Source organism: Gobius niger (assembly GCF_951799975.1).
Source record: "Gobius niger genome assembly, chromosome: 13".
Lineage (NCBI taxonomy): Eukaryota > Metazoa > Chordata > Actinopteri > Gobiiformes > Gobiidae > Gobius > Gobius niger.
Window position 1 is genome coordinate 29708240 of NC_136864.1, and position 25699 is coordinate 29733938.

Sequence of the window (25699 nt, forward strand, 5' to 3'; positions counted from 1 at the left end):
TTGAGGGCCAAAGGTTCTATGCTGGAGGGCCGGATTTTGTCCCCCGGGCCTGACGTTGCCTACCCCTGCATTACATCATCCACATGTACAGTGCCTAAAATGAACCACTAGAACACAAGTACAGAGACCACAAAGGAGGAGTACAAACTAAATATGGTGAAGCCTCAGTCTCTGAAAAAAACGGACTGAATTAAAGACTAGCTTATGACACGATTCTTCAAACTCATTTTATAATTGTTACATGAAAGGTTAATCTTTCTTCTTCTGTTCTTTTGTTTCTTTCTTTCAGCCTGCGGCGTTCACCTCACAGATGAAGTTGTAACTTTCGCGCTGGGACTTTTTAACCCACTGGTGCCCTTTTTTCTCCATGGCAGCGGCCTGCCCACACTCACTGGCCTGGCAGCGATTCTTCCACTTCGTGAAGACCATAAAGTCCCCCTCCATGGTCCACCTCCACAGCTCCAGGAAGCAGGTGTAGTACGCCCCCAGCCACACAAACTCACTGTCGGCCTCTTTGACCCGTTCCTTCGCCTCTTTCTGCTGGGCCTTGGTGCTGATGGTCACGAGATCTCTGTGGTTCTTTTTGCAGTAGTTCACAGCCTCCTCCCAGGTTAAGTCCTCCTTGACCAGGATCATGTGGGAGGACTTTCTGGACCCAACATCTTTATCTGGAAAAAGATACAGAGAGAATTATTTTACTATCAGACGGGCCATGTTGTACTAACGTTAGTACAACATGGCCCGTTTTATGAGCTTAAAACAACGGCATAAACAGAGAGTGGTGTTTGATTCATATTAACCCCTTAACTCCCACCTGAACCGAGCACATTTTCTCCAGTTTGGCTTTACCCCAATCCAAAAGCTTCTGGAAAAAAGTTGTGAAAATAGCGACAAAACTGAGACGAAAACAATGACGGAAATGTGACAAAAAAGTGAGAAAACATTGACAAAAAAGTGACGAAAAATTGATGAAAAAGTGGCAAAAATGTCACAAAAATGTCGCAAGAAATTGACAAAAATTTGACCAAAAAATGACACAAAAAAAGACAAAAAATGACTAAATTTTGATGAAAATTTGACCAAAAAAATAACAAAAATGACAAAAACCTTGACAAAAAAGTGACAAAAAATTGATGAAAAAGTGGCAAAAATGTCACAAAAATGTCGCAAGAAATTGACAAAAATTGGACAAAAAAATGACCCAAAAAAATGACAAAAAATGACAAAAATTGATGAAAAAGTGGTAAAAATGTCACAAAAATGTCGCAAGAAATTGACAAAAATTTGACAAAAAAATGACCCAAAAAAATGACAAAAAATGACAAAAATGTGACAAAAAATGCTACAAAAAATGACTAAAATTTGATGAAAATTTGACCAAACAAATAACAAAAATGACAAAAAAAGTGACAAAAAATGACCAAAAAAATGACAAAAAAGTTACAGAAAAGTTACAAAAATGAGTTGAATACCCAACAAAAAAATGATTTGAATGATTGGAAAAAAAATCTGATGACGTGAGGAGAAAGATCCTCTCTTCAGGCGGGAGTTAAGAGGTTAAACTATTTCCTGATAGCACTTTCTGTCAGTTTTGTGGTTAAAAACGCTGAGAAGCCCTCCTTTCTTTGGATTATACAATACTGGCTTACCTCTGCTTTAGGGACACATGCTGAACTTACTATTGTTTGGTGGACATTTTATTTTATTCTCGCCAGAATCAAAGCTCCCCCTGATGACGAGCGAAGCTGAAGATGGGAATTTGACAGTTAGAGTGTTGAAAAAGGCAGTGATTGAAAGAATAATAAAAGCACTCACCGAGGATAGACAGCCACAGACAGTTCATCCTGATCTGAAAGGAAAGTCCGTTAGACAAACTGTGGCTAATTTCCCTTTCCTAGTTTTATTCCTATGGGAAGGAGTCGCCGGAGAAACACTTTCCTTGTGGAGATATTTTGATAATCCAGAAATGACACTGAGCTGGTAAACGTTTGGTCTATGCTCTTCCTGGGTACGCAGAGTGGGGCGGGGATAGACGGACAAACGGACATAACACACAAAATAATTATATAATGTAGTAATAAAACACTGGCTTTGTTTATTTAAATAGTCTTTTAACTGGGAAACACTGGGAATATCACATGTAATATTGTATTTATTTCCTACGTTATTACAGTGAAATCAAGCAGGTTTTCTACATTCAATATTTTCTGGGCTATTAAGAATATATAAATTATGCCCAAAAAATGTCCTGAAAATGCCAGATTTGGAGTATTTGGAAAACAAGCCTGCTAGTGTGAAGGGGTAGAGCTCAGTCTTTTGCTTTGTCCCAGTGTCCAGGACTGGGACCACTGGGACCACTGGGACCACTGGGACCACTGGGACCACTGGGACCACGGGGACCCAGCGCTGCTTTGGTCACTCATTCTGAACATCAGACTCTGCGCTCTGGCCCCGCCCCCTCTGCGTCTGCCTCAGTCGTACAGATTCAAATGGTTGAAGCTTTAGTTAAAGTGAAGATAATGCAGGACATGTTCCACCACACAGCTCAGTGTCAGACACAAAGTCACGGGTTTACGGACACAGACTCGCTCCTCGGATCAGACGCCACACTGGCTCCTCTCTCTTTATGACCCATGTTACAGAAATTGCATTGGTACGCGAACCACAGTTTGGGAACCCCTGGCTTAAGGGCAATGCTAACAAATATTAATGACATGTATGTAAACTTTTGGTTTTGTAAAGTACAAAAGCATTTCATTTTTCTGGAATTTGACAAATAGAAATATTTTTTTAAATGATAAAAAATACAAGTTAATTCTGGTTTCATGTCAGGCAGTGAGAAAAAAAATGCAAATGTGTCTTTTTTTTGAAGTGTATGTAAACATGGTTCCCGCTGACTCCCTGTGAGCTCCAAACCTTTTCCTGCACCTTCTGTAAATTGAAAATATAATTAAAGTCAATAAAGTAGTCGAGCCAATTCCTTTACCCAGTGGTTCTCAACCTGGGGGTTGAGACCCCAAAGGGGGTCGTGAGACAAATTTGGGGGGGTCGCCAGATAATTTCTATAAAATAGCCATATTTTCATTAGCATCAAATCTAATATTTCATTGTAGCATGTGTTTGCTATTTTACCAGAGTGTCATTATTTATTTACCTCTTTAACTGTTAATGGGGTTGTGGCTCCAAAAGGTTGAGAACCACTGCCTTTACCTATAGATAAGTACTGATGTGGCGCTCTTAAGATTTATTATGTATTCATTTTCTGTCAGCCCACATTTGTAATTACAGAAGCCTCCTCTCATTAAAGATTTCCTTTGTATGTTAAGTATTAACATGTTATTGTGCTTCTCCACACTCTGCATTCTGTCTGCCATCGAGTTTTTACATGTAGATGTATTATAGCGGGACACGGTTAACCCCCCAGAGGAATTATTCATTGGTTCTATGAGGTACTATTCATGGGTGTATGCGGCCATTGTGTCCGTCGACAAGAAACTCCGCCAACATCGCTTGTGTGTGAAAGTGGTCAGTGAGTGGTCGGTGGTGGTCCCAGGTGGTGGTCCCAGGTGGTGGTCCCAGGTGGTGGTCCAAGGTGGTGGTCCCAGTCGAGTGTGGCGTGATCTCTATTTTCTATAAATGCTATACAAATAAATCCATTCCTTCCTACCTTATTTCACTGCTGTGGATCCGGAGGCTTCTCTCGAACATAAGCAAATGTAGTGAACTCTACAAACACACAGTGGACTTTGTTTAAAGCATCAGTTCTATGGAAACAATTTGCACATCCCAACTCCAGTTACATGGTAGTCCCAAATTAAAACCACGCTATTAGAAAGGCAAATTCCCCGTCACCACGAACAACACACAGGCATCATTGTTTCCCTGGGCTGTAAACTGTGCAGAGCCAACCACTAAGCCACCGGCTGCATGAAGCTGGATACTTTTAACATTCATATATAAAGATGCTATGTTTATATATACCACGCATTTCCTACACAAGGCAACTCACTGCGTCCGTGAACTACTATATAGTACTTTTACCACCTCAGATACGGCGCACATGCAGTCCCTACCACCACATACTCCTTCTACTGCTACACATGCGGTAACCTGTACTGCACATACAGCACCGGATACTTTCAATGCTATGTTAAGTAGTCATCACTCAGAGTCAGAAGTAGCCACCCTTTAGTGACTCACAGTTTCCTTCTCTAACGTGGACACTTTCATTAGATCAGGTTAACTTTAGTGGAAATGTGTCTATCGTTCACCACCACAAACCACACACAGCAGGACAATAAGTAAAGTTTATGTTCAGTGTAGTCCACTAGCGCTGCTTCAGTGCTGACTAAGGCACAAAGGAGCCCCTATGCCTTCATTACGATCAGTCTAAACTCATCATGGCTCATTTTGGCTCCGCACAGCTGTCCCATCACATGCACGGATTCCCAAACACATATCGCCATTAGAATCTAATCAGTCATTTCAGTAGTATTTAAGAGGTGAATTTTTCAGTCCTACCTGAATCCTTTTGCTCCTTTAGTGTTTGTGGACTTACGGCACACTGAGCGGACACTTCCTCCTGCTTTTGAATATGGAAATGAGACCGGCTGTTATCAATATCCTGTTTGTTTACCTACATTCCCACATAAAGTCACTCCTGTGCATTTGTTCAGCTCACTTTTTGTTCTAGAAAACTCTTGCTGTTGTTTACGTTTGTGAATTAAATTTCTGCCGGATGTTTTGGTGGTTGGCAACAGTAGACTGATGCGTCCAGGCCTCTAGCGCTGTTTTATAAAATGACCGAAACAATGCCCTGTTTTTGTCTAAACTAAATGGCCTTCCACAGCCCCGGATCGCTTGTATACTTTACATTTATTATTTTGTTATTTCAGTGTTTTTGAAAACCTGTGAACACAAGGAAGTTGTCAGGACTTCCCTGTCTATTTCTTGCAGTGTTACATGTATGTAGTTTATATGTTTCCGTGCCACCACACTATACAGATACAAGCATAGATCCATTCATTTGCTTATCTTCATTTTTTATGTGCACTTTGTTAGCTGCACAAACAATAAAACGTTAACAGACATTTTTTTTTATTCGCAAGATTCTAAACGATGATACCTTATTTAGACGGTCATCAGAGGCGTAGCTTCCCATAAGTCAAGGCGGGCAGCTGCCTGTGGCCCCCAACAAGCAAGGGCCCCGTGCACTGATGCATTTTTATAAACTTACATCAAATGCTTAATATACACAGTCTTCCTTTGGAGCTGCAATTACACCAACACGCTGTGGCGCTGTTTATCCCCATCCTGCTGCTGCTTCAGTGAGCCATGGTTCCCTGATGTTAACTTATAATGAGCAGTGACAGACATAGTTCTCATGTCTCCACCAGATTATATTTCTACAGTGAAACCACTTTATTGTGACACTCTTTATGACCAATGGCCGCTGGCTGCCCTGCTTTTTGACCACAAACGTGGGGGCCGCCATTGCTCCGCCGTTGCTGCAGTACCTCCATATCGCCGCTAGGCCCCCATTGAAAAGCATTGGACTTTAGACACGTTAAAAACTACTTTAAAGCCTGGTTTCAATTGTTTCAACACTAGACTAGGCTAGATATTCCTCCTGAGATAACGCTGGGTTAATAACAATATATGAAACCAGGCTGGTTTTCGTAATATGATTTTTTGAAATCTCGTACTTAATGAGGCTCGGACTGTTGGCATTGGAGCAGCGCAAGCTACACGTCACGCAAGGGCGGAGTCTACGGTGAAAATCCCGCCCGTATGTCCTTTTTAGGAACATGCTTCGTCAGAGCTGGGGAGGGGGAGCCTGTAAATCCGCCATCAATTCCCCCACGGCCGTGGTCATTCTGGTAAACGGGGAGGAGTGAGCATAAGACGTCCATTTTTTCTACAGTCTATGTTTATGACCTAAAGCTTTCTGTTCTGAGGGAAACTTATGCAGAGAACTGCATTATGGGAGTTGTCAAGTGACCAACTCCTGCCCGCGAGAAGTCCTCTCTCCCAGTACGCAGTACACAGGACGGCCACCAGAGGGCCCTTGGTGCCTTTGCTACACCTCTGACGGTCATAAACAAAAATGTTAAATGTTAAGTATAACTAACATCTTGGCACCGCGCAAACAGGATTATTGAAAGATGTCGGGTGGGTTTATACAAATTCCCCAAATGTCTGCCTTCTCTTGAGTGGAAATGTTATGTCTTTTTTTTAATTCTAAAAAAATTGACTTCCACATATGGGCCTATTACAGATGTGCTATACTGCGCTAATAAATAAATAAAAAATAACAATGTGATAAATTATATATTTATATATTTCAATGAAGCTGCAATTTTTATGAAGAAATGTTGGGCTGAAAATGCAGAATTTTTAAGCTGCTGACAGGAAGTAAAGATAAAGTTCCACAGCAATTTGACTCATTTCCCATTGACTTAAAGGGGCTAAATACAAGTTGGCCATTTCATACTCACTGCTGCCACCTCAGGTCATATGTGTAACTGCTCCTTCTATATTAAGCTCGTGCATGACGGCACTTCGGATCTGAATGAGTGACAGTGCAGGAGTTTAGAGGCAGTTGTGGTGAACAGGTCTGAGCTCATTCTACACATTAAGACGTTACCGGAACATGTAGGGGGAGGAAAATAAAACTCTGCATAGTCCCTTTAACATGGTTGGCACGGCAACAGTTTAAAATGGCTTGCCTTCTTCTATGTCACTTCCTTTCAATGTCCAATACGGAAAAAATGGCCAAACTAAAGAAATGTGGGTACAATCAAACTCTTATGTTAACTATGTTTGTGCAAAAAAAAAAAGTCTAATGTGTCATATGCACTGCACCAATGTCGAGGTGTGTCTCCAGAAGAAGCCTATAGGCTACTTAATTGAATTTACGCGACTAGGGTTCATTCTGTTCTGCAGTTCTGTCTCTGACCAGCAGATGGAGCTTCATCAGCAGAAACAGCTGGTTTAAAGTCCTGCACAGATTTCAATGGCATTTCCAAAGAGCAGAGGGTGGTTCTCAGCAGTGCACGATTATTGACGTGTCCAAACTCTGACAAACATGTTGCACGCGGCGCCCTGGCTCCAGCGCGGCTCCTGGTCAACTCTCCTACGGCCTGTCGCTCCTTATCAGCGGGGAAAGCTGTCGATGGGGTAAGGTTTACTGTTACTTAACCCCCAGGCCTCCTCCTCCTCCTCCTCCTCCTCTGAGATGTGGCCGGCTCTGAGTGCGCCATGAACTGGGGAATACGGGATCATTTCAGAGGGTCTGACTCAGTTTGAATGGAGAAGTGCCCTTGGGGATGACGCCTGCTGTTGTGAGTTTTGGCTCCACAAAAAACAAATGAGTGAGTCCAGGTTCTTTCCTTTGAATATGGAACTTTCCACTTCCCTGTCTTGAGGCAATATTCCATCAGACTAAGTCACTGTGGTCGTCTGTTGCAGTTGCTGTTGAACTACGAGCACTGGACAGTCCTGACATCAGCTCCTGTCTGTCCCCTGGGCCTGTGGTGCCGCCGGAGTAGGGAGGGGAGGGGCCCCATGTTAGGACTGGACCTCCTCACTCGACAGGAGACATTGACTCTGGTTGGCACCTGAGTTAAGCAAAGTGCCAAAATTAAACAAACCGACAAAGCAGAAACATCCCGACTATTGCAACTACACGATAAATGTGTCTTCTATTTCGTATGTTTCTTCTCCGTTGATTGATCAAACTTAGATAAACACTCCAGTTCACTGTGCTAATTTGCATACTACTGGTGTCCCACTTCTTAGGAGAAAATCTTCATTTGCACTTTCCTCATTGAGGGGACTTTACTGTGGAGAGAACTCAGAGCAGTGAGGGGAATGGGACATGTACTTGATACTCCCTGGGCTGTCCCCTCCCTTGACTGGCTTTTCCAACAAAAGAGATTGAAAAAAAAAAAACACATGAAAAAGTCAACACTGAGGTGTCCAAAAGAATTATGCAGGATATGTTTAAGAATACAGATTATTTTAATTTCTGCGTAGCCGGCGGATACGAAATGGAAGCTCTTCAATCCGTCCTGGCTCGGCTCCAAAATATCCAGAAATTAAAATTGAAGCCTTGGAATGTGCAAGGAATGTCCCCAAAAGTTATGGTAGAGTTTTGATAGAGTTATGATCGGCATTAAATAAAAAAAAAAGAGTTCCACGTGTGTCCAGCAGAGGGCACTGACATAATAAGAGCTAAGGATATAAACAACACATTACATAGCCACGTGGTAAATGGACAGTCTGCCCCAGGGCGGCTGTGACTTTAGTGAATGAATAATGACAACTATGTAGTACTTTGAAGAACTTGTGACACAGGCTTGTAAAGTGCAATACAAGTGTAAGCCGTTCTTATTAATGAAGCTACAGTCGGGGCTTTGACCAAATCACAGCTCATTATTATCTATTTATTGGAAACATTTTCTCTGTTATTTGCGGCCCACGACCCAAAGTGAGTTTTACACCCCTGCTCAATAAAAAAGTAATTGATCCTTTAAAGGGGGGGTATTATGCAAAATCGACTTTTTCAAGCTTTACATCATGTTATTAAGTCATTCCCTCATTAAAAACATGCCTGAAGTGTTGCCTTAGCACATTCACGTATTTTCGAGTAATCTGTAAAAACTCTGATGGCAGCCATTTTATGGATAAAACGCCTGATTCCTTCAGGAAACGCCTCGAACCTCCAGGATACGCCTCCAACCTTTCGTCACCAGCCGAGTAACCAACCACTGCTCCTCAGCAGAACCCCCTCCCCGCAGTGTCTAGCCCTAAGATGTAAACAGAGTCATCATGGAGGATTAGCTTCATGTGTTGTGAACCGGAGCCACAGCAGACTTTTACAAAGACACACATCAGTGTTTCTGTTACCGAAACACCCAGGATTAAAACCGGTGACAAGAACGCTTATTTCAGTGTCTGGTTCTGCGCTGGGCCTTGATGATGCACAGAGCCTCCGGAGAAAGCTAATGCTAAGCTAAACCTCGAGTCATCACGTGAAAACGAGAAATATGCACACATAAAGTCAATAAAACCACCACACACATAAAGAACCGTTTAACAATGATCACACACGGAGCCTGGCTTGTTGATTTGGAAGTTTATTGCTCACATTTCATCTACAATGGGTCATAGCCGAGTGGCTTTCTCCCGGAGCTAACAAGCTAGCCGCGACAAGCTAACGGGAAAATTCACTGAATACAAGCAGCATATTATGCATTGAAAACGTCACTAAAACAGGCAACTGCTTGAAGCAGCCTTTATGATGATCACACACGGAGCCTGGCTTGTTGATTTTGTAGTTTAATGCTCACATTTCATCTACAGTGAGTCGTAGCCGAGTGGTTTTCTCCCGGAGCTAACAAGCTAGCCGCGATAAGCTAACGGGAAAATTCACTGAATACAAGCAGCATATTATGCATTGAAAACGTCACTAAAACAGGCAACTGCTTGGAGCAGCCTTTATGATGATGACACACGGAGCCTGGCTTGTTGATTGTGTAGTTTACTGCTCACATTTCATCTACAGTGAGTCGTAGCCGAGTGGTTTGTCCCGGAGCTAAGGCACTATTAGCCGCGACAAGCTAACAACCTTCACCTTCACAACATTCATTGAAAACAGGCAGCATATTATGCACAAATAACGTCAATAAAGCAGGTAACTACTTGAAGCAGCCTTTACGATGATCACACAATGAGCCTGGCTTTACACATTTGTGGTTTATTGCAGACTTTTCATCAACAATGAGCTGTAGTCGATTATAACAAGCTAACGGGTAACCTCGAAAAACCACTGTCCACCTGCACAGATAATGTCCGTCTATGAATCGTATGGGCTCCTGCAGATCCTGGTGTCGTCCATGGGGGTATAGTTAGAGATCCATAGGGCATGGCAGATGCAAAGAGATAGCCTCCAAACAGCAGTTATTTTTCAGGCAAGAGCCCCTTCCAAGCGTCCGGTGTGGAAGGTTTGTCTCCAAATAATATCCTGTGTGGCCATTGTTCACAAAGTGATAAACAGTAGGTCCTTTCCAACAATAAAAATTAAAATGCACCGATCGTAGTTTCAATACAGTTGAGACAACGAGCGCAGTGTTGTTGTGATGCCACAGACAGCGTGTGGAGGGGGCGTGTCGGAAAGGGTCAGAGGTTCTTAAAGAGACAGAGGCCTATTTCAAGTCATTTGCTAACGCCATTTTGAAAGAGCAATTTTATACAAGGCAGTTATTCTAATTTACTGCATTTACAGACCAACAGAAGGTTTCGTCATCATTGTAGTGTGCTATAGACTGGTGCTATGTGGCTGAAAAAAGCATAATACCCCCTCTTTAATACTTTAGGTCCATAAGTATTGAAAATAAGGATTGGAATCACCAAAGAGCTGTTTTTACATTATCATCATTTTAAAGGGACGTCAACAAACTGATATCATGATATTCTCCTTTGACAAAAACAACACTGCCTCAGAAACGGTTACACTCTTTTAAGTTCAATTACAGAAATACAAAAAATTAAAGATTTACTCACACTGGAATGATGAACTTTTCTTTAACTCAAGTAAGAATACAGATGCTTCAATATGACTCAAGTAGGAGTAAAAAGTACTGTATGACAAGCACAAGTACAGTTCCATCAAAACGTTACTCAGTTCAGATCAAATCATTAATTGACTCAACTGCCAAAGTGAAAAACGAATAGTTATTTAGAAATGCAAATCCAAACCAACACGTGCAGGTGAAAACCAAATGGCATAAACAGGTATAATATTTGATTTGTCTTTTTCACAGACCTGGCAGCTGTGTTTATGTTTATGGACAGAACCGTGCACCACCTGGTACCTGTCTCTTAACTGTTGGCTTGTGTTAATAATATCCAATAACTGGGCAAGTCAAGTGCATTTTGATCAAATATACCGTTCAGCCAGAAGAGGGCGCCACACACAATGCAAGTCTTCAAATAGAAGGTTAAACAAAATGCTCATGTTTTCAATATAATACAGTTAACATTATTATTTTAAACTCTTAATCAGTAAATGCCAAGAATTGAAAGTGCTAGTAAGAATACAGACAGAAAGAATATTTAAAGCTCTCCCCTGGTGTAGGTCTTTACTGTCCTGCATTCCCCATGCTCAGATAAACTTTACGGCTGTGTGTTCTGCCTCTGATAAGGCTGGACACGCCTCTGCTCCTCCTTCAGAGAGAGAGAAGCAGAGACACTCACACATACGACACAGTGGAAGTACAGGACATGAGCTGAGGGCAGATGGTGAGTATACGACCCTCATTTAAAAGCTAAGAACCTCGAGAGTCTCCAGTCACCGAGCTTTAACTGCTGGAGGCTGCACTAGCACGGGTCAGGGCTTGATTGTGGAAGGAGGAAGTAGGTTTCTGTTGATCCCTGATTTAAATGATCCGTGCGATGGTCTCAAATCCTTACTGGCCTTTCCAACAAAAGAAATTTGAAATGGAAAAAAATATATTAAAAATCTAAAAAGAAAGAGGTGCAAGGGATGAGGCTATAAACAGTAATCTTGAAACTTTTATACGTATTTTCAGTCAAATACTGTATATCGTAGCAACTCAGTTCACTTAAAGAAATAGTTTAAAAATCACTGTGAAAATATCATTGATCGCAGTTATTTTCTCCAAGATAAACATGAAAAGTGTATAGAAATACAGTAGGAGGAAAATGTTCTTACATTTCTGCCTAAAAACAAAATGTGGTCTGATCTTCATCAAAATCATAGCTAAACTAATGCCACCCAACATTTACATGTTATCATATGTTTAAAGGCCATAACATGCAAACATTCACAGGACAGGGAGGAAAAAGTAAGTGAACCCAGGAGTCTGGCTGAACTGCAGCAGTTTTGTGAAGAGGAATGGTCCAAGATTCATCCTGATCGTTGTGAAAGTCGAATCTGCAACTATTACTGCTACAAAAGAAGGATCAACCAGCTCTTTAATGCAAAATATCTTGATCCATCCATCCATTTTCTTCCACTTTTCCGTTTCCGGGTCGTGGGGGCAGCTGTTGGAGCTGCAGGTGGTGGGTCCACAGAAGGACGACCTCATGGTTCTATCCGGGCCTGTTGGTCTCTCATAAGGGGCTTCTGACCCGTCACCTAGAGGACCTGTTTGCCCTGGGAGACCTTACCAGGGGCACGAAGCCCCGACAACAGAGCTCCCGGATCATTCGGGTGCTCAAACCCCTCCACCACGTTAAGGTGGCGGTTCCAGGAGGGGTAAAATATCTTGATAAACTTGGGAATTCATTTTTCCACTGATGATAGCAGGTTGTCCAGGATGAATCTCGGACCATTCCTCTTTACAAAACTGCTGCAGTTCAGCCAGATTCCTGGGTTCACTTACTTTTCCAACGCTCTCCTGTGAACATGTGTTACGGCCAATAAAAATATGATCAAATGTAAATGTTTATGTGGTATTAGTTTAAGCAGACACTGTTTACTTATTCTTATGATTTTGCTGAAAATCAGACCACATTTTATGACCAATTTAGGCAGAAGTGTGAGAAATTCCAAAGGGTTCACACACATTTTCCACCCGCTCTACAATGAAGACTTCTGTTGTAACTTGGTCCTTTTACTGTCAATTAAATACTTTATAAGTTACTTTATTTTTCCAACAATGCAGGTGGTTTCTCTTGTAAACTCCTTGAACACACAAATGAAAGAAGACAGTGCGGAGTATCTGATAGACTGTATTGCTGATGTGTCTCTGCAGATGTCTCCATGGGGCCCGTCCTGTCTCCTGTCCCTCCTCCTGTGCCCCTGTCTCTGGGCCCCTGCGCTGTCCTACGCCAACGGCAGAGTGAGCAAAGCCTGCAGCAGCATGGAGCCCCACCACCACAGCCAGGGCCAGACCAGCTCCAGCCCGTACTACCTCCAGGCCAACAGCTCCACCTTCAGCCCGGGAGAACTCATCCAGGGTACGCTGACTTCACCCGACAGTCCAGCAGAGCTCAGAGCTGAGGGTGTTGTGGCTTTAGTTACAGTTCTGTGTTTGCAGTGACTCTGTGGGGGCAGGACTTTGAGGGCTTCCTCCTCCAGGCGCGGGACCCAGCTCAGGACGCCCCGACTGCTGTGGGCTCCTTCATCCTCACTGACCCTCGCTCCACACAGCTGCTCACCTGCAACAAGCGGCAGGTAATGAGAGGGGAGGTTTTACAGGTGACAGGGTTATGAACTTGAACTCATTTCTTTAAGACACTGCTCATGCGTCAAAACCTTCAACACATTTCATGGTTTGCATAAAGTTCCCGAAACTCTCGAAACACTGGCATGTTTTCACTTTTATACACGTTTTCATTCACAAGTCACTGGGCCCGATCTTGTGTGTCAAAGACGCAACATTTTAACATTTTGCGCTAAGGAGGAGTGCACTCTCTGATCTTGCCACTCAGACTAGTGCATTTAAAGGAGAAGTACTGGGGTGGAGACAAGCTTTATCCTCCAACCAGATGGACTCTGCGGCCTGGAGAGGGGCTGTGGGGAGTGGGGGGTGAACATGCACGTTTGTTTTGTTTCTCGTCAAGTGGGATGATCCGCGCGACAGCGGAAACTGTAGCTCTTTCTTTCTCGAAACATGAAGATTGTTTAGCTCACGATGGGTGAATAAAGTTTTTAGTTTGACCTGTGAGATCCTGAGGCAAGAACACAAGGCAGCGCAATGTAAACGAGGAAATGAATGTCAGTGGTGCTCCCATCAGAGCAGTCACCTCCTCTCACAAAGCACAGAGCTCCGCCACTCAGAAAATAATTTGCCTTTGATCTGGGTTCTGTTCATTACTTTTATGGACAGAATTTCTAGGCGCAGCCAGGGGCCGGAGGGTGTCCGGTTTGGGAGCCTCAGGATCTCATCTCTGCTGTTTGCGGATGATGTTGTTCTGTTGGCTTCAACAAACCAGGACCTTCACGTGCTCTGGGGCGGTTTGCAGCCGAGTGTGTAGCGGACGGGATGAGGATCAGCACCTCCAAATCTGAGGCCATGGTTCTCCTTCCCCTCTACAGGTCGGTGGGGAGTCCTTGCCTCAAGTGGAGGAGTTCAAGTATCTCGGGGTCTTGTTCACGAGTGAGGGACGGATGGAGCGAGAGATGGACAGACGGATCGGTGCGGCGTCAGCAGTGATGCGGTCGCTGTATCGGTCTGTCGTGGTGAAGAGGGAGCTGAGTCGGGGCAAAGCTCTCGATTTACCGATCGATCTACGTTCCCACCCTCACCTGTGGTCATGAGATTTGGGTAGTGGCTAGGGCATCTGTTCCGGATGCCTCATGGTCGCCTCCCGCGGGAGGTGTTCCAGGCATGTCCCAGTGGGACAAGACCTCGTGGAAGACCCAGGACACGCTGGTGGGAGTATGTCTCCGAGCTGGCCTGGTGTCGCCTCAGGGTCCCCCCAGAACAGCTGGAAGAGGTGTGTGTGGATCGGGAAGTCTGCGCATCTCTGCTGAGACTGCTGCCCCCGCGACCCGGCCCCGGATAAAGCGGAAGAAAATGGATGCCTGGATCTGGCCCAAAGATTCAGAAAGATGTGAGCCAAAAGATCCTATTTTCAACACAAAGGTGCACTTTGAAGCTACGAATGTAGTGCTTTTTCTATTGGGTCCTTATTCAGAAAACCATGTGCAGTGTTTAGGGGAATGTGTCCCTTTAAAAAGTGTCCCTTAATGTTGACACATGGAAGGAGATTTAGGGGGAAATCTATGCGATGGGTTAAAAAAAATCACAAATTTAGACTGAAAACGGCTCATTGGAACAAAGATGGACTTGTTTGTGTCTGTCTACAAATCATATATTCTTCCCCAATTTCAATAGATAGGATTTTAAATGACTATTATGGAACCACACAGGAAATGCACTTTTTGAGCTATTCTATTGAGAATCAAGATCCCATGTTGATTTTGCAAAATTTAACAGTTGAATTTCATGAACTCTTGTCAATAACAGACACGACTGTAAAAAGTACTTTTGGCAGATAAAATTAGTTTCCGTTTTTTTGTGGATGACTGTTCGTGTTACACACGTCTGAAAATTCCCCAGAGCTACAGGAAAGCCCCTCCTCCAAAGTAGTTCCTGAAATGCGTGAAGGCAACACAGAATTGTTCCTGAATAAGTAGTGTTTTTAGACCAGGCTGTGATCGGGGGCAGAGACTTCCCAAAGTGTGCACTCCATAGTCGTCTTACTTTTCCTCCAGTAGTATTATCATGAATATTAGTGCTGTTGTGTGCTTGTTTCTCAGGGCTCTGCGGTCAGTCACACCAGTAAGTCCCATAAGAAGGTGGTCCGAGTGCTGTGGAGACCCCCCTCACCCGCCCCGGCACAAGTCCAGTTTCTGTGAGTACGCCACACCACACTTTGCATTCATGTGGACGGGGCCAGTAACGGTCAGAGTGTTGACAAACTCCATTCCCGAGATATTAAACAGAAAGCACATCTCGCTACATTGAGACATTCAAAAGTTGGATTAAAATTCAAACTAAAGGAGCTTTATTGAACCGTGAAGGCAGTGACATGGATGCCCTTTATAAATGTTGTCGTGTAAATATAATTGTAAAGCTGTGTGACCTCTTCCAGTGTGACTGTTGTCTCTCATTACGATGTATTCTGGGTCAAAATCCCTGGACCAATCATCTCTCAGCACGGAGTAACCCCCCGCCCCCCAGAGCCGACGCCCACCTTAGCTCCGCCTCCACAAACCACTTCCTCGGTTCTGGCGGGACCCGTAAGTACTCCACATGTCCTGCTATATATTGTATACGTACCTGTCGGATCGGCCAGGTGGCATTTATCTGACACACATCATCACTGACAGGAGACCCTTCCAGGGGCACGAAGCCCCCGACAACAGAGCTCCTAGGATCATTCGGGTGCTCAAACCCCTCCATGGCGGTTCCAGGAGGGGCTAATAAGAGCCCATAGGCAGAATCCTGCAGCCCGAGATCAGATAAGTGTGACCTTTAATGCAGCAGCTTTAACAGTAGACATTTTCTTTTCTGTTCAGTTCAGCTCGGAGGGGTGTGGCCTGTATAAGACCTGCCTCCTGGACCCGCCCGGCTGTGACCCGTCCCAGGGCCCCCACTGCTTCTTCCTGTCTGCCACTGCACACGGTCCACCACAGAAACAGGTACAGTACCAGTTTAGTTTTAGCACCACTGTTCAGACTTTACAGTACAGACTAACGCTGAGTGATTTTTCCTCAGTCTGTAGCGTTTGAGCTGAGCGCTCCATCAGACGGGTACGTCGCCTTGGCCCTGTCCCGGGACACCTGGATGGTAAGTCTTACAGACATGGTGTTTGACCAATCTTTACCAAATAAACATCAGTTTAAAGCGCTTACAGCTTCGTATGAGAGAGTTCTTTCAGGTCTTACTTGTCCCCAGGGCGATGATGACCTGTACCAGTGTGTGAACGCTGACGGCAGGGTGTCAGTGGAAGCGGCCATCTTGACAGGACGCACTCATCCAGAAGAACAGACTCAGGTGACTACATCAGTTTGCCTCCATGAGCTGAGTTACATTTAATGCTAAATGGATATCACTGATTCACTAGTTTCTATCATAAAGTCACACACACAAATCAAGCCACATTAAAAGAATCACAGAGAATTAGTCTTGCAAAACACCAAAGTCCCATTTAAACTGATGAACCTTTTTGCTTGTGTGCGTGTGTGTAGTCGGGTCTGCACTCAGTGTCCTGGAGAATGGTCGACGGAGTCATCCAATGCCGCTTCAGTCGACCCGCCAAACCCAACAATCAGGAGTCAGAGCGCTTCGACCTGAACCAGGCGTACTTCCTGTTTGTGGCCAGTGGACCCGCCCACAGAGGTACACGCTGACCTGAGCTCACAGCCTGTCCCGGCTCTTATCACGACTTTTATCACGGCGTTTATGGCCTTCTGTCCACAGTGCACTGTAGAGGAAGCTGTGATTTTGATTCCAACACCAGGAAGCCATAAATGACCGTTTTCTGGTTAATGGGTAATTTCTTAACCAGCTTTTAACCATATACTAATGTAATAATGTTCCCTGGTCAAAAGCATACCTGGAGCAGAAGATTAGAGATAGCCAGTCCAAGTCCTAACTACAGGAAAACCACAATAACCTGCTTCAAAGCTCACAAATGTCCATTTTGCATTAGATGTCACTTTTAAAGGGACTATAGGGAGTTTAAAAATGTTCAAATTAAGTATTTTCCTCCCCCTACATGTTCCAGCCATGTCCTAATGTGTAGAATGAGCCCAGACCTGTTCACCACAACTGCCTCTAAAATCCTGCACTGTCACTCAAAAATGTGTCACTTGGCCCGAATTGCCGTCATGCACGAGCTTAATATTGAAGGTGCAGTTACACGTATGGCCTGAGGTGGCAGTAGTGAGTATAAAATGGCCAACTTGCATCCAGCCCCTTTAATAACACTTTCTTGTTTTCTTCATATTTGCATCACAGTTCCAAGTCCGCTCAGATAGATTTCATGCCGTGTTTCTTGTTGGACTGTTTCAGGGCAGATCGGGAGACACAGCCAGCAGCCGTTGGTCTCTGAACACAAAGTCCTCTTGACTGCAAATCCCATCATGCTTCGGGGCAGCCGCGGGCCCACCCTTCTCAAGGCACATGGTGAGTAATGGAATGATAGCACCAAGCAACACATGATAAACCATTCACAAGTACAAATCACAACATTAAATGGCAGCGTGAGAAAGTATGGAGTATACATTCACCTGTTAGCCGTCCCAGCCAAGCTCGCTATAGCACCTCCTCCTGTGATGCTTGCTCCAGAAATCAAATCCATGTACGCTTCTCCTGCAGGAGCCCTGATGCTGTTAGCATGGATGCTAACAGGAAGTGTGGGCACGTTTATCGCCAGTTTCTACAAAGAGGAGTGGGCCGCTCGCTCGCTGCTGGGCCAGAAGCTGTGGTTCCAGGTAGACGCTCTCGCTCGGACAGAGGAGGGGGGAGGGGGGTTTGGTGAGGGGGACTCTGCCCGGGCTGACCTCTTATGTCGGGTGCAGGTTCACAGGGGCCTCATGGTGGTGACGGTGCTGCTGACGGCGGTGGGATTCTGCATGCCTTTCGTCTACAGGAGAGGGTGGAGCAAGGTACGGCCGCACTTCACACGTGTTCTGGACAGAGATGTCACGATTTACATTGTTTGAATCACGATTATTGAGAGAGAAAATATTGCGATTTAACAATTGGAAGGAAACAACTGATATTATTAGTTTTAAAATGCTTTTTAATACTTGAACTTGTAAACAGTCTCTGTTTCTACAAGTAATGAGGCTTTAAGACTCCTTTGCGTTAAAGAAATACATTGAATAATACAAAACAATCAACTTTACTACATTATAATGATCATAATTATCATAATTATTTTATTAGTCACAGTCTATAGGTTTTATGTTTTCTAAACTTATGCTGCTGCTGATTTATTTGTGAGATGTTTTGTTGAACAGACATGTTTCTAAAGTGAATAACGGGACTTGGTGAACCGCTTTCACTTTCCTTTTTGTTTATTACGATGAAGCATTTAGCGCATTAGCTTTTTGTTCCTTTTTGTTTTCATCCTCCTGAGCCAGTTTCGACGGCTATTTCCGAACATTTGGACAAACTTTATTGGGAATTATGCAGTTTGTTCCTTACCTTGGACATTTACAGCGAAGGATTATCTGCAAAGGATTTGCATGACGGACATCCAAATGTGACAACACCGTGGTCAGCTTTGATTTTACCTAAAGAGGTCCCACACTGCTGACTTCAATCGTTTTTTGGGTGGATCTTAAAGGGACTATAAGGAGTTTAAAAATGTTAAAATGAAGTATTTTCCTCCCCCTACATGTTCCAGCCATATCCTAATGTGTAGAATGAGCTCAGACCTGTTCACCACAACTGCCTCTAAAATCCTGTACGGTCACTCAAAAATGTGTCACTTCGGCCCGAATTGCCGTCATGCACGAGCTTAAAGGAATAGGCCACCGTTTTTACATACTAAGATATGTTCTTACCTCACTTTAGACGTGTTAATATATCCCCGTCTGGTCTTTGTCCGTGCGCTCTGCCAGGCAAACGGAGCACATACGCAGCCTCTCCCACATGTCACATAGCTCCGAAAAAGCTCACGATAGAAGCTACCAAGCTCTTCCACGTGTTCCCTATTTAAATAAAGTTACGTGAAGTGTTTTCATGCGAAGTATATTTACACAGAAATGTAGCATGTCGATTTTAGAAGCAAATAAAAAGGGGGACTATATTGTGAGGCGTAATGATACGAGGAGTAAAACGTCCGCGCAGTAACTCCTAAAGACTTCCCCCGCTCACTTCCGTCAATAACCTTTAGGAGTTACTGCGCGGACGTTTTACTCCTCGTATCATTACGCCTCACAATATAGTCCCCCTTTTTATTTGCTTCTAAAATCGACATGCTACATTTCTGTGTAAATATACTTCGCATGAAAACACTTCACGTAACTTTATTTAAATAGGGAACACGTGGAAGAGCTTGGTAGCTTCTATCGTGAGCTTTTTCGGAGCTATGTGACATGTGGGAGAGGCTGCGTATGTGCTCCGTTTGCCTGGCAGAGCGCACGGACAAAGACCAGACGGGGATATATTAACACGTCTAAAGTGAGGTAAGAACATATTTTAGTATGTAAAAACGGTGGCCTATTCCTTTAATATAGAATGTGCAGTTACACGTATGGCCTGAGGTGGCAGTAGTGAGTATAAAATGGCGAACTTTAAGGAGAGTGTCCTTCTGCATCGCTCAACTACCGGTGAGTTTACGCACTGTTTGTGTCGTGCAGCGGCTTGTACGTCGCTGTGAAAAATGTCAGCGGTAAACCGTGGCTTCTAATGTTCTTACAGTTAACCTACTTTACTTCTTTTATGATTGTGGTTATCTTAAAGGGGGGTATTATGCAAAATCGACTTTTTCAAGCTTTACATCATGTTATTATGTCATTCCCTCATTAAAAACATGCCTGAAGTGTTGCCTTGGCACATTCACGTATTTTCGAGTAATCTGTAAAAACTCTGATGGCGGCCATTTTAGGGATAGGTTTGCCTGAGTCCTCCTAGGAACGCCCCCACCTCTTGGAGACGCCTCCGAGCTTTCGTCACCAGCCGAGTAACCAACCACTGCTCCTCAGCAGAACCCCCTCCCCACTGATGCCACAGACAGCGTGTGGAGGGGGCGTGTCGGAAAGGCTCAGAGGTTCTTAAAGAGACAGAGGCCTATTTCAAGACATTCACTACAGCCATTTTGAGAGAGCAATTTTATACAAGGCAGTTATTCTAATTTACTGCATTTACAGACCAACAGAAGGTTTGGTCATTTTGTAGTGTGCTATAGACTGGTGCTGTGTGATTGAAAAAAGCATAATACCCCCTCTTTAAAACCGGTTCAGCTTGATTTCCCTAGTTCTGGCAATGCACTTCCAAAGTAGTTACTCTCAATTGTGTGACGTCATGTACATACCTTCTTCTCAGAGGGGAAGAACAAGGACAGGGATAATAATCTCATAATGAAACAATAACAGCTCCCTCCTTGTACAGTGTCTCCCTCTATTGGTCACTCAATGCAACAGACGCAAAAATCCCTTCCTATTTCTGAAAGTGATGATCCGAGTGGCCTGTTGGATCTGTAAGCGCATTAAGACGGAAGTGGAAGTTATGTGACGCTGTGTATGGCTGTAACGTTGTCTCTTTGTCCTGTCTCCTGTGTCCAGCATGCAGGTGTGCATCCGTACCTGGGCTGCTGTGTCCTGGCCCTGTCCCTGCTCCAGCCACTCGCAGCCTGCCTCAGACCTCCACCGGACTCTCACAGGTTACAATCCTCACCCTCTCCACCTGTGCAACATGGTTTTATAACAGGATTGATACTCAAAACCACTGACTGGCCTTTATAACATAACGGGGAAAGATACTTCTAAAATTACACAGTTGTAATCTGTGAAACATATACGGTGAAGTGCCCAGAAGCAGGCATCTAAGCCACACGTACATGAGATTGTTGTGTCTGTTCCATTGACTGACCACTAGAGGGAGATCCTTCTGTGTTGGTCTTGGAGAATTTGTTTCCTCCTCGGCCCGTTGTCATGGGGGTACCACAAGGATCTATTCTTGGACCTTTGCTGAGGAAACCCGGCATTGCGTTCCTCATTTACACTGATGTATCTTTAAGAAAGATGAACTGCAGACAATCAAGCCCCTCTTAGATTGTAGGGCTCCACCGATACCAACGCCAGTATCGGTTATCGGGCCGATACCACATGCTTGTACTCATACTCGTACTCATTCATGAGGTCCCGATACCAGAAACCGATACCATTTGACGTACGGCCAGTGCACCTACGAGGCGCAGCTACGAGGCGCAGCTCTCAGCTGAGGAGAGAAGAAGCAACAAACTGGAGAATTCTTTAGTGTAAATACAATAATCCACATAGAGCTGACTTTATTACAGACTGCGCTCTCTAAATCAGAGTCTGTGCTGGATTTAACCAGAGCTTAATGTTGTTAACCTAGCTAACGTTGCTAATTCGCGGTTAGCAGTTTTGGCCATTCTGACGCCGTTTTATGCCCAGGGGTTTATTCATCTGAAAAACTAACCCAGCGACTAAAAAGTCCTCAGAAAATCCAAATTAAAGACATACAACATGTTTATATTGAGCCAAAATGAGCTGCAGCAGAACAATGAAAATGCTGTAGCTACTCGCTAAGTTGCTACAAACACACGAGAAAATCTACAGGAGCTGAAGTAAAGACGAAAAGAGACCATTTAAGTAACATCCCAATACTATTGTTAAATAAAAACACATACATGAAGAAAGCACAGGCACTGGGAGCTTTGGGACATGGGCTTTTTTGTGACAGTGCAATAAAAATTAAAAATTATATTGAATGAAAATAAAATAAATCATCATCCCCACTGCTGTCAGACTGTTACAAAGACTGTAAAGTAACATCTGCAATAATCTCTGTATCAGCTGCACTTTATTAACTCTTCTTCTTGAACGCCGACTGTAACAAGTGAATTTCTCCTTTGTGAGATCAATAAGGTTTATCTTATCTTATCTTATCTAATCTTATCTTATCTTATCTTATCTTAGATAAATAAATGGTATCAGCACAATTCTAATATAACTGCTCTTAAATGTGTCGCCGACTTTACTTAAGGAAATGTACATGAGTAAACTAATTACAAACCAATCTGCTGTGAAAAAAGTAAGAATGTTGAAGAAAATGCCTTGTACTCGTATCGGTATTGGGTATTGGCGAGTACTTAAATCTCGTATCGGTTTTAGAAAAAGTGGTATCGGTGCATCCCTCTTAGATTGCATACGCATCATAAAATCTTGGATGTTGAATTTTCTAAATCTGAACTAAAACAAAACAGAAGCCTTGATTTTCGGCCCCAGTGTTGTCAGTCACACTGCTCCAGCTGACTCGGGCTCTTTGTCTCATTTTGAGAAGCCGCTCATGTCAAATTCGGGTGTTCAAATGGACCCTGGTCTTAAATTTGACCGACATATTTCTGGTGTGGTCAAGTCTAGTTTCTGTCACATAGGACAACCTGCAAGAGTCAAATCTATCTTGTGGAGGCATCATTTTGAAAGTGTGATTCATGCCTTTGTGACTCGACTCGACTATTGTTATGCCCTTTTAGTTGGTTTGTGTGAAAATGCAGCACGTTCAGAATGCTGCAGCTCGGCTTTTAAGGAAACATAAATAAATCTCACCAATTTTAGCTTCACTTCATTGGCTGCCCATTAAATCCCTCTTGAAACTTTCTCTGGCAGCCTTTCTATCACTGAGTAAGATGTTTCAGATTTCCTACAGCGTGTTGTTTGCATTACTGGATTTGTCTTTCTGTTTTTGGCTGTATTTTCCTGCATAACACTTTGCATCATGTTGTTTTGTGACGTGTGTGCGGCACTTTGAAAAGTTTTTAAAGTGCTTTATAAGTAAAGTCGATACATTGTTTAGTAGTGGAATGCCCCTTGATACATCATTCATCATGCACACTACGTTCCTCTCATTAGGTACTGAAGAAAGCCTATTTTGAATCTGTCTCCTGCCCCAGTCTGGTTATTAACACCCCCCACACCTCACGCACGTTACCCGCAATCCTCTGCTGCCAGAGCTCACACCCAAGCTATTTTTACCACATGTGTCAACTCACTTCTGGATCTGTCAAACAAGGCTTTTGCACGCCATGTGACAATGATCCACCGGCTTTTTTGTCAGACTGGCTTTCAAATGTTTCAACAATTGCAGCGATTATCCAAGTCATGTGTTTCCAGTGTTGCCTTGTGTAATGTTAGTGGTGTGTTCTGTCCAGGAGGTTCATCTTTAACTGGCTGCACTGGGGCGTGGGCTCGCTCACCGAGGCCATGGCAGGTAACTTAGACTTTGCTCAAATATCATATCCAGATTGGGCTTTTGAATAAAAAAACGAAAATCCTTTTTGACAGTGGCGGCCATGTTCCTCGGAGTCGGCCAATCAACTTTCCCGCTGCCGTCGTCGTTAGCAATCCACATTCTGATTGGCTACGTGTCCTGGCTGTTGGCGTTTAGGCTCCTCCTCTTCATTCACAGACACTTCTATGTGACTAAATGTAATTGGGTCCATCAATATATATGTATATATATTGTAATACCTGAACATACCTTTTATAATCTGAATTTATTCTTCTCTACAGTTAAAGCTGACGACCAACGGGCCATTCTGCCTGACCAATCAGAAGGCAGAGTGAAGGTAGGTTTTAGAGGTACAGTGGGAAGAATGTGCATGTGAACCCTTTGGAATTTCTCACATTTCTGGTCATAAAATGTGGTCTGATCTGGATTAAAATCATAAGAATAATAAAACAGTGTCTGCTTAAACTAATACCACCCAAACATTTACATTTTATCATATTTTTAAAAGCAATAACATGTTAACATTCACAGGACAGCGTTGAAAAAGTAAGTGAACCCAGGAATCTCGCTGAACTGCAACAGTTTTGTAAAGAGGACTTGGATGCTCCCCAGCACTACTTGCAACATATTCTGTGGACTGATTAACCCAAAGTTGAATAGTTTGGGAGGAACACACAACGTCATGTGTGGAGGAATGGAACAGCACGCCAACATCAAAACACCTCTCCTCACTGTGAAGTCTGGAGCAGGAGAATCATGGTGTGGGGCTGCTTTGTTGCCTGGACAACTGATATCATCAATAGAAAAATGAATTCACAAATTTATCAAGATATTTTGCAGAAAAACCTGAGACATTCACAACAGCATGTGAATAAGTAAGTGAACCCTTGTATTAAATATCTCACAACGATCAGAAAGAAATTTGGACCATTCCTCTTTACAAAACTTAGCAAGATTCCTGGGTTCACTTACTTTTTCCTCCCTGTCCTGAGAATGTTTACACGTTATGGCCATTAAAAACATGATCAAATGTAAATGTTTGGGTGGTATTAGTTTAAGCAGACACTGTTTACTCATTCTTATGATTTTGATGAAGATCAGACCACATTTAGTGACCAATTTAGGCAGAAATGTGAGAAATTCCAACGCGTTCACATACATTTTCCTCCCACTGTATTTGCACCCCTCTGTTCCAATCTTCTGTTGAATGTTGGAGAAGACCAGAGTGCTTACCCCGACACTGTCTCGCAGATTTCCTGGTTTAAGCTCCTGGTTCTGTCCACGGTGGTGCTGGGAAACATTGGCCTGCTGTCTGCACTACTCTCCTGTATCTCTCAGCTGTGAAGGACAGGCAGGCTCTCTTTACATAGTCTTCTCAGGAACACAGACATCGGCACTTTATTGTAATGATTATTGATAACAGTAATAAATCATCATTCATTTTCTATGTCTAGAATAGGATATATTAGGAGAATAAGTTAATGCCAAACAACATCATATTATAGAATCAGACGAGATTAAGTTGCTGTAGCAATAGCAGATCACAAAGTCTATGATTATTGAGGGAATACTCCTCAAAAGTCTGTTTAGCCTGACTTTCACTCCATCTGTCTAGAAAACAGGTCTTCTCCAAAGATGATGTATCTTGCAGTATTTCATTTTGTAACAGCTTTTACCCATATTATACTTGTCAAAAACAGACTTGGGGTAGTATGAGGTTGTTTCTTCTTCATGGCTTTAACATGAAGCTGTCGCTGTAGTAGAGACTTAAATACCGACGATTGGAATTTCTAAATCTCTACTACAATATTCAGATCTCAACTGCGAGGAGAATCTTTAGGGAAGTGTGTTCATTACATACATTTTCTAGTATACCGTCAAAGTGAAGGCTTGTTTATTCCCTCTACAGCCTGCAGCTATTTGAAATCCTGACCCGTCCTTGCAGCCTATTCTTTACATAAACCTCATTCCAAAACATAAAATACCAATGTTTTTAAGCCTCTGTTACTCATGATTTATCTCTTTAAAGGGGTTTGAGTTTCAATTTGAGTCACAGATTGTGACTCACCCTGTTTACTGGGTCTCATTATGATTTCTAGGGTGCCCCTGGCTTACACCCACCGCAGCTGGGTCAGACTTGATCCTCATTGACCTATAAAAGGATAAGCCGATAGAACCGATGCTACAAAAAAAATAAAAAAATCCATATCTCATTCCACTGGCAGAAT

The 25699-nt window shown here is 43.4% G+C and overlaps 1 protein-coding gene across 1 annotated transcript; it reads left to right on the forward strand.

Moving 5' to 3' along the window:
* The first annotated feature begins 11242 nt into the window (after nt 1–11242).
* frrs1a (ferric-chelate reductase 1a) lies at nt 11243–24903 on the forward strand. Its single transcript, XM_079570145.1, has 17 exons — nt 11243–11304; nt 12783–12987; nt 13068–13204; nt 15296–15390; nt 15631–15778; nt 16058–16180; nt 16257–16328; nt 16437–16535; nt 16730–16880; nt 17556–17669; nt 17862–17977; nt 18065–18151; nt 20780–20877; nt 23392–23450; nt 23525–23668; nt 23753–23808; nt 24723–24903. Exons 1-17 carry the CDS (start codon nt 11302–11304, stop codon nt 24813–24815), a joined length of 1800 nt encoding a protein of 599 aa, XP_079426271.1. The 5' UTR covers nt 11243–11301; the 3' UTR covers nt 24816–24903.
* The last annotated feature ends 796 nt before the right edge of the window (nt 24904–25699 follow it).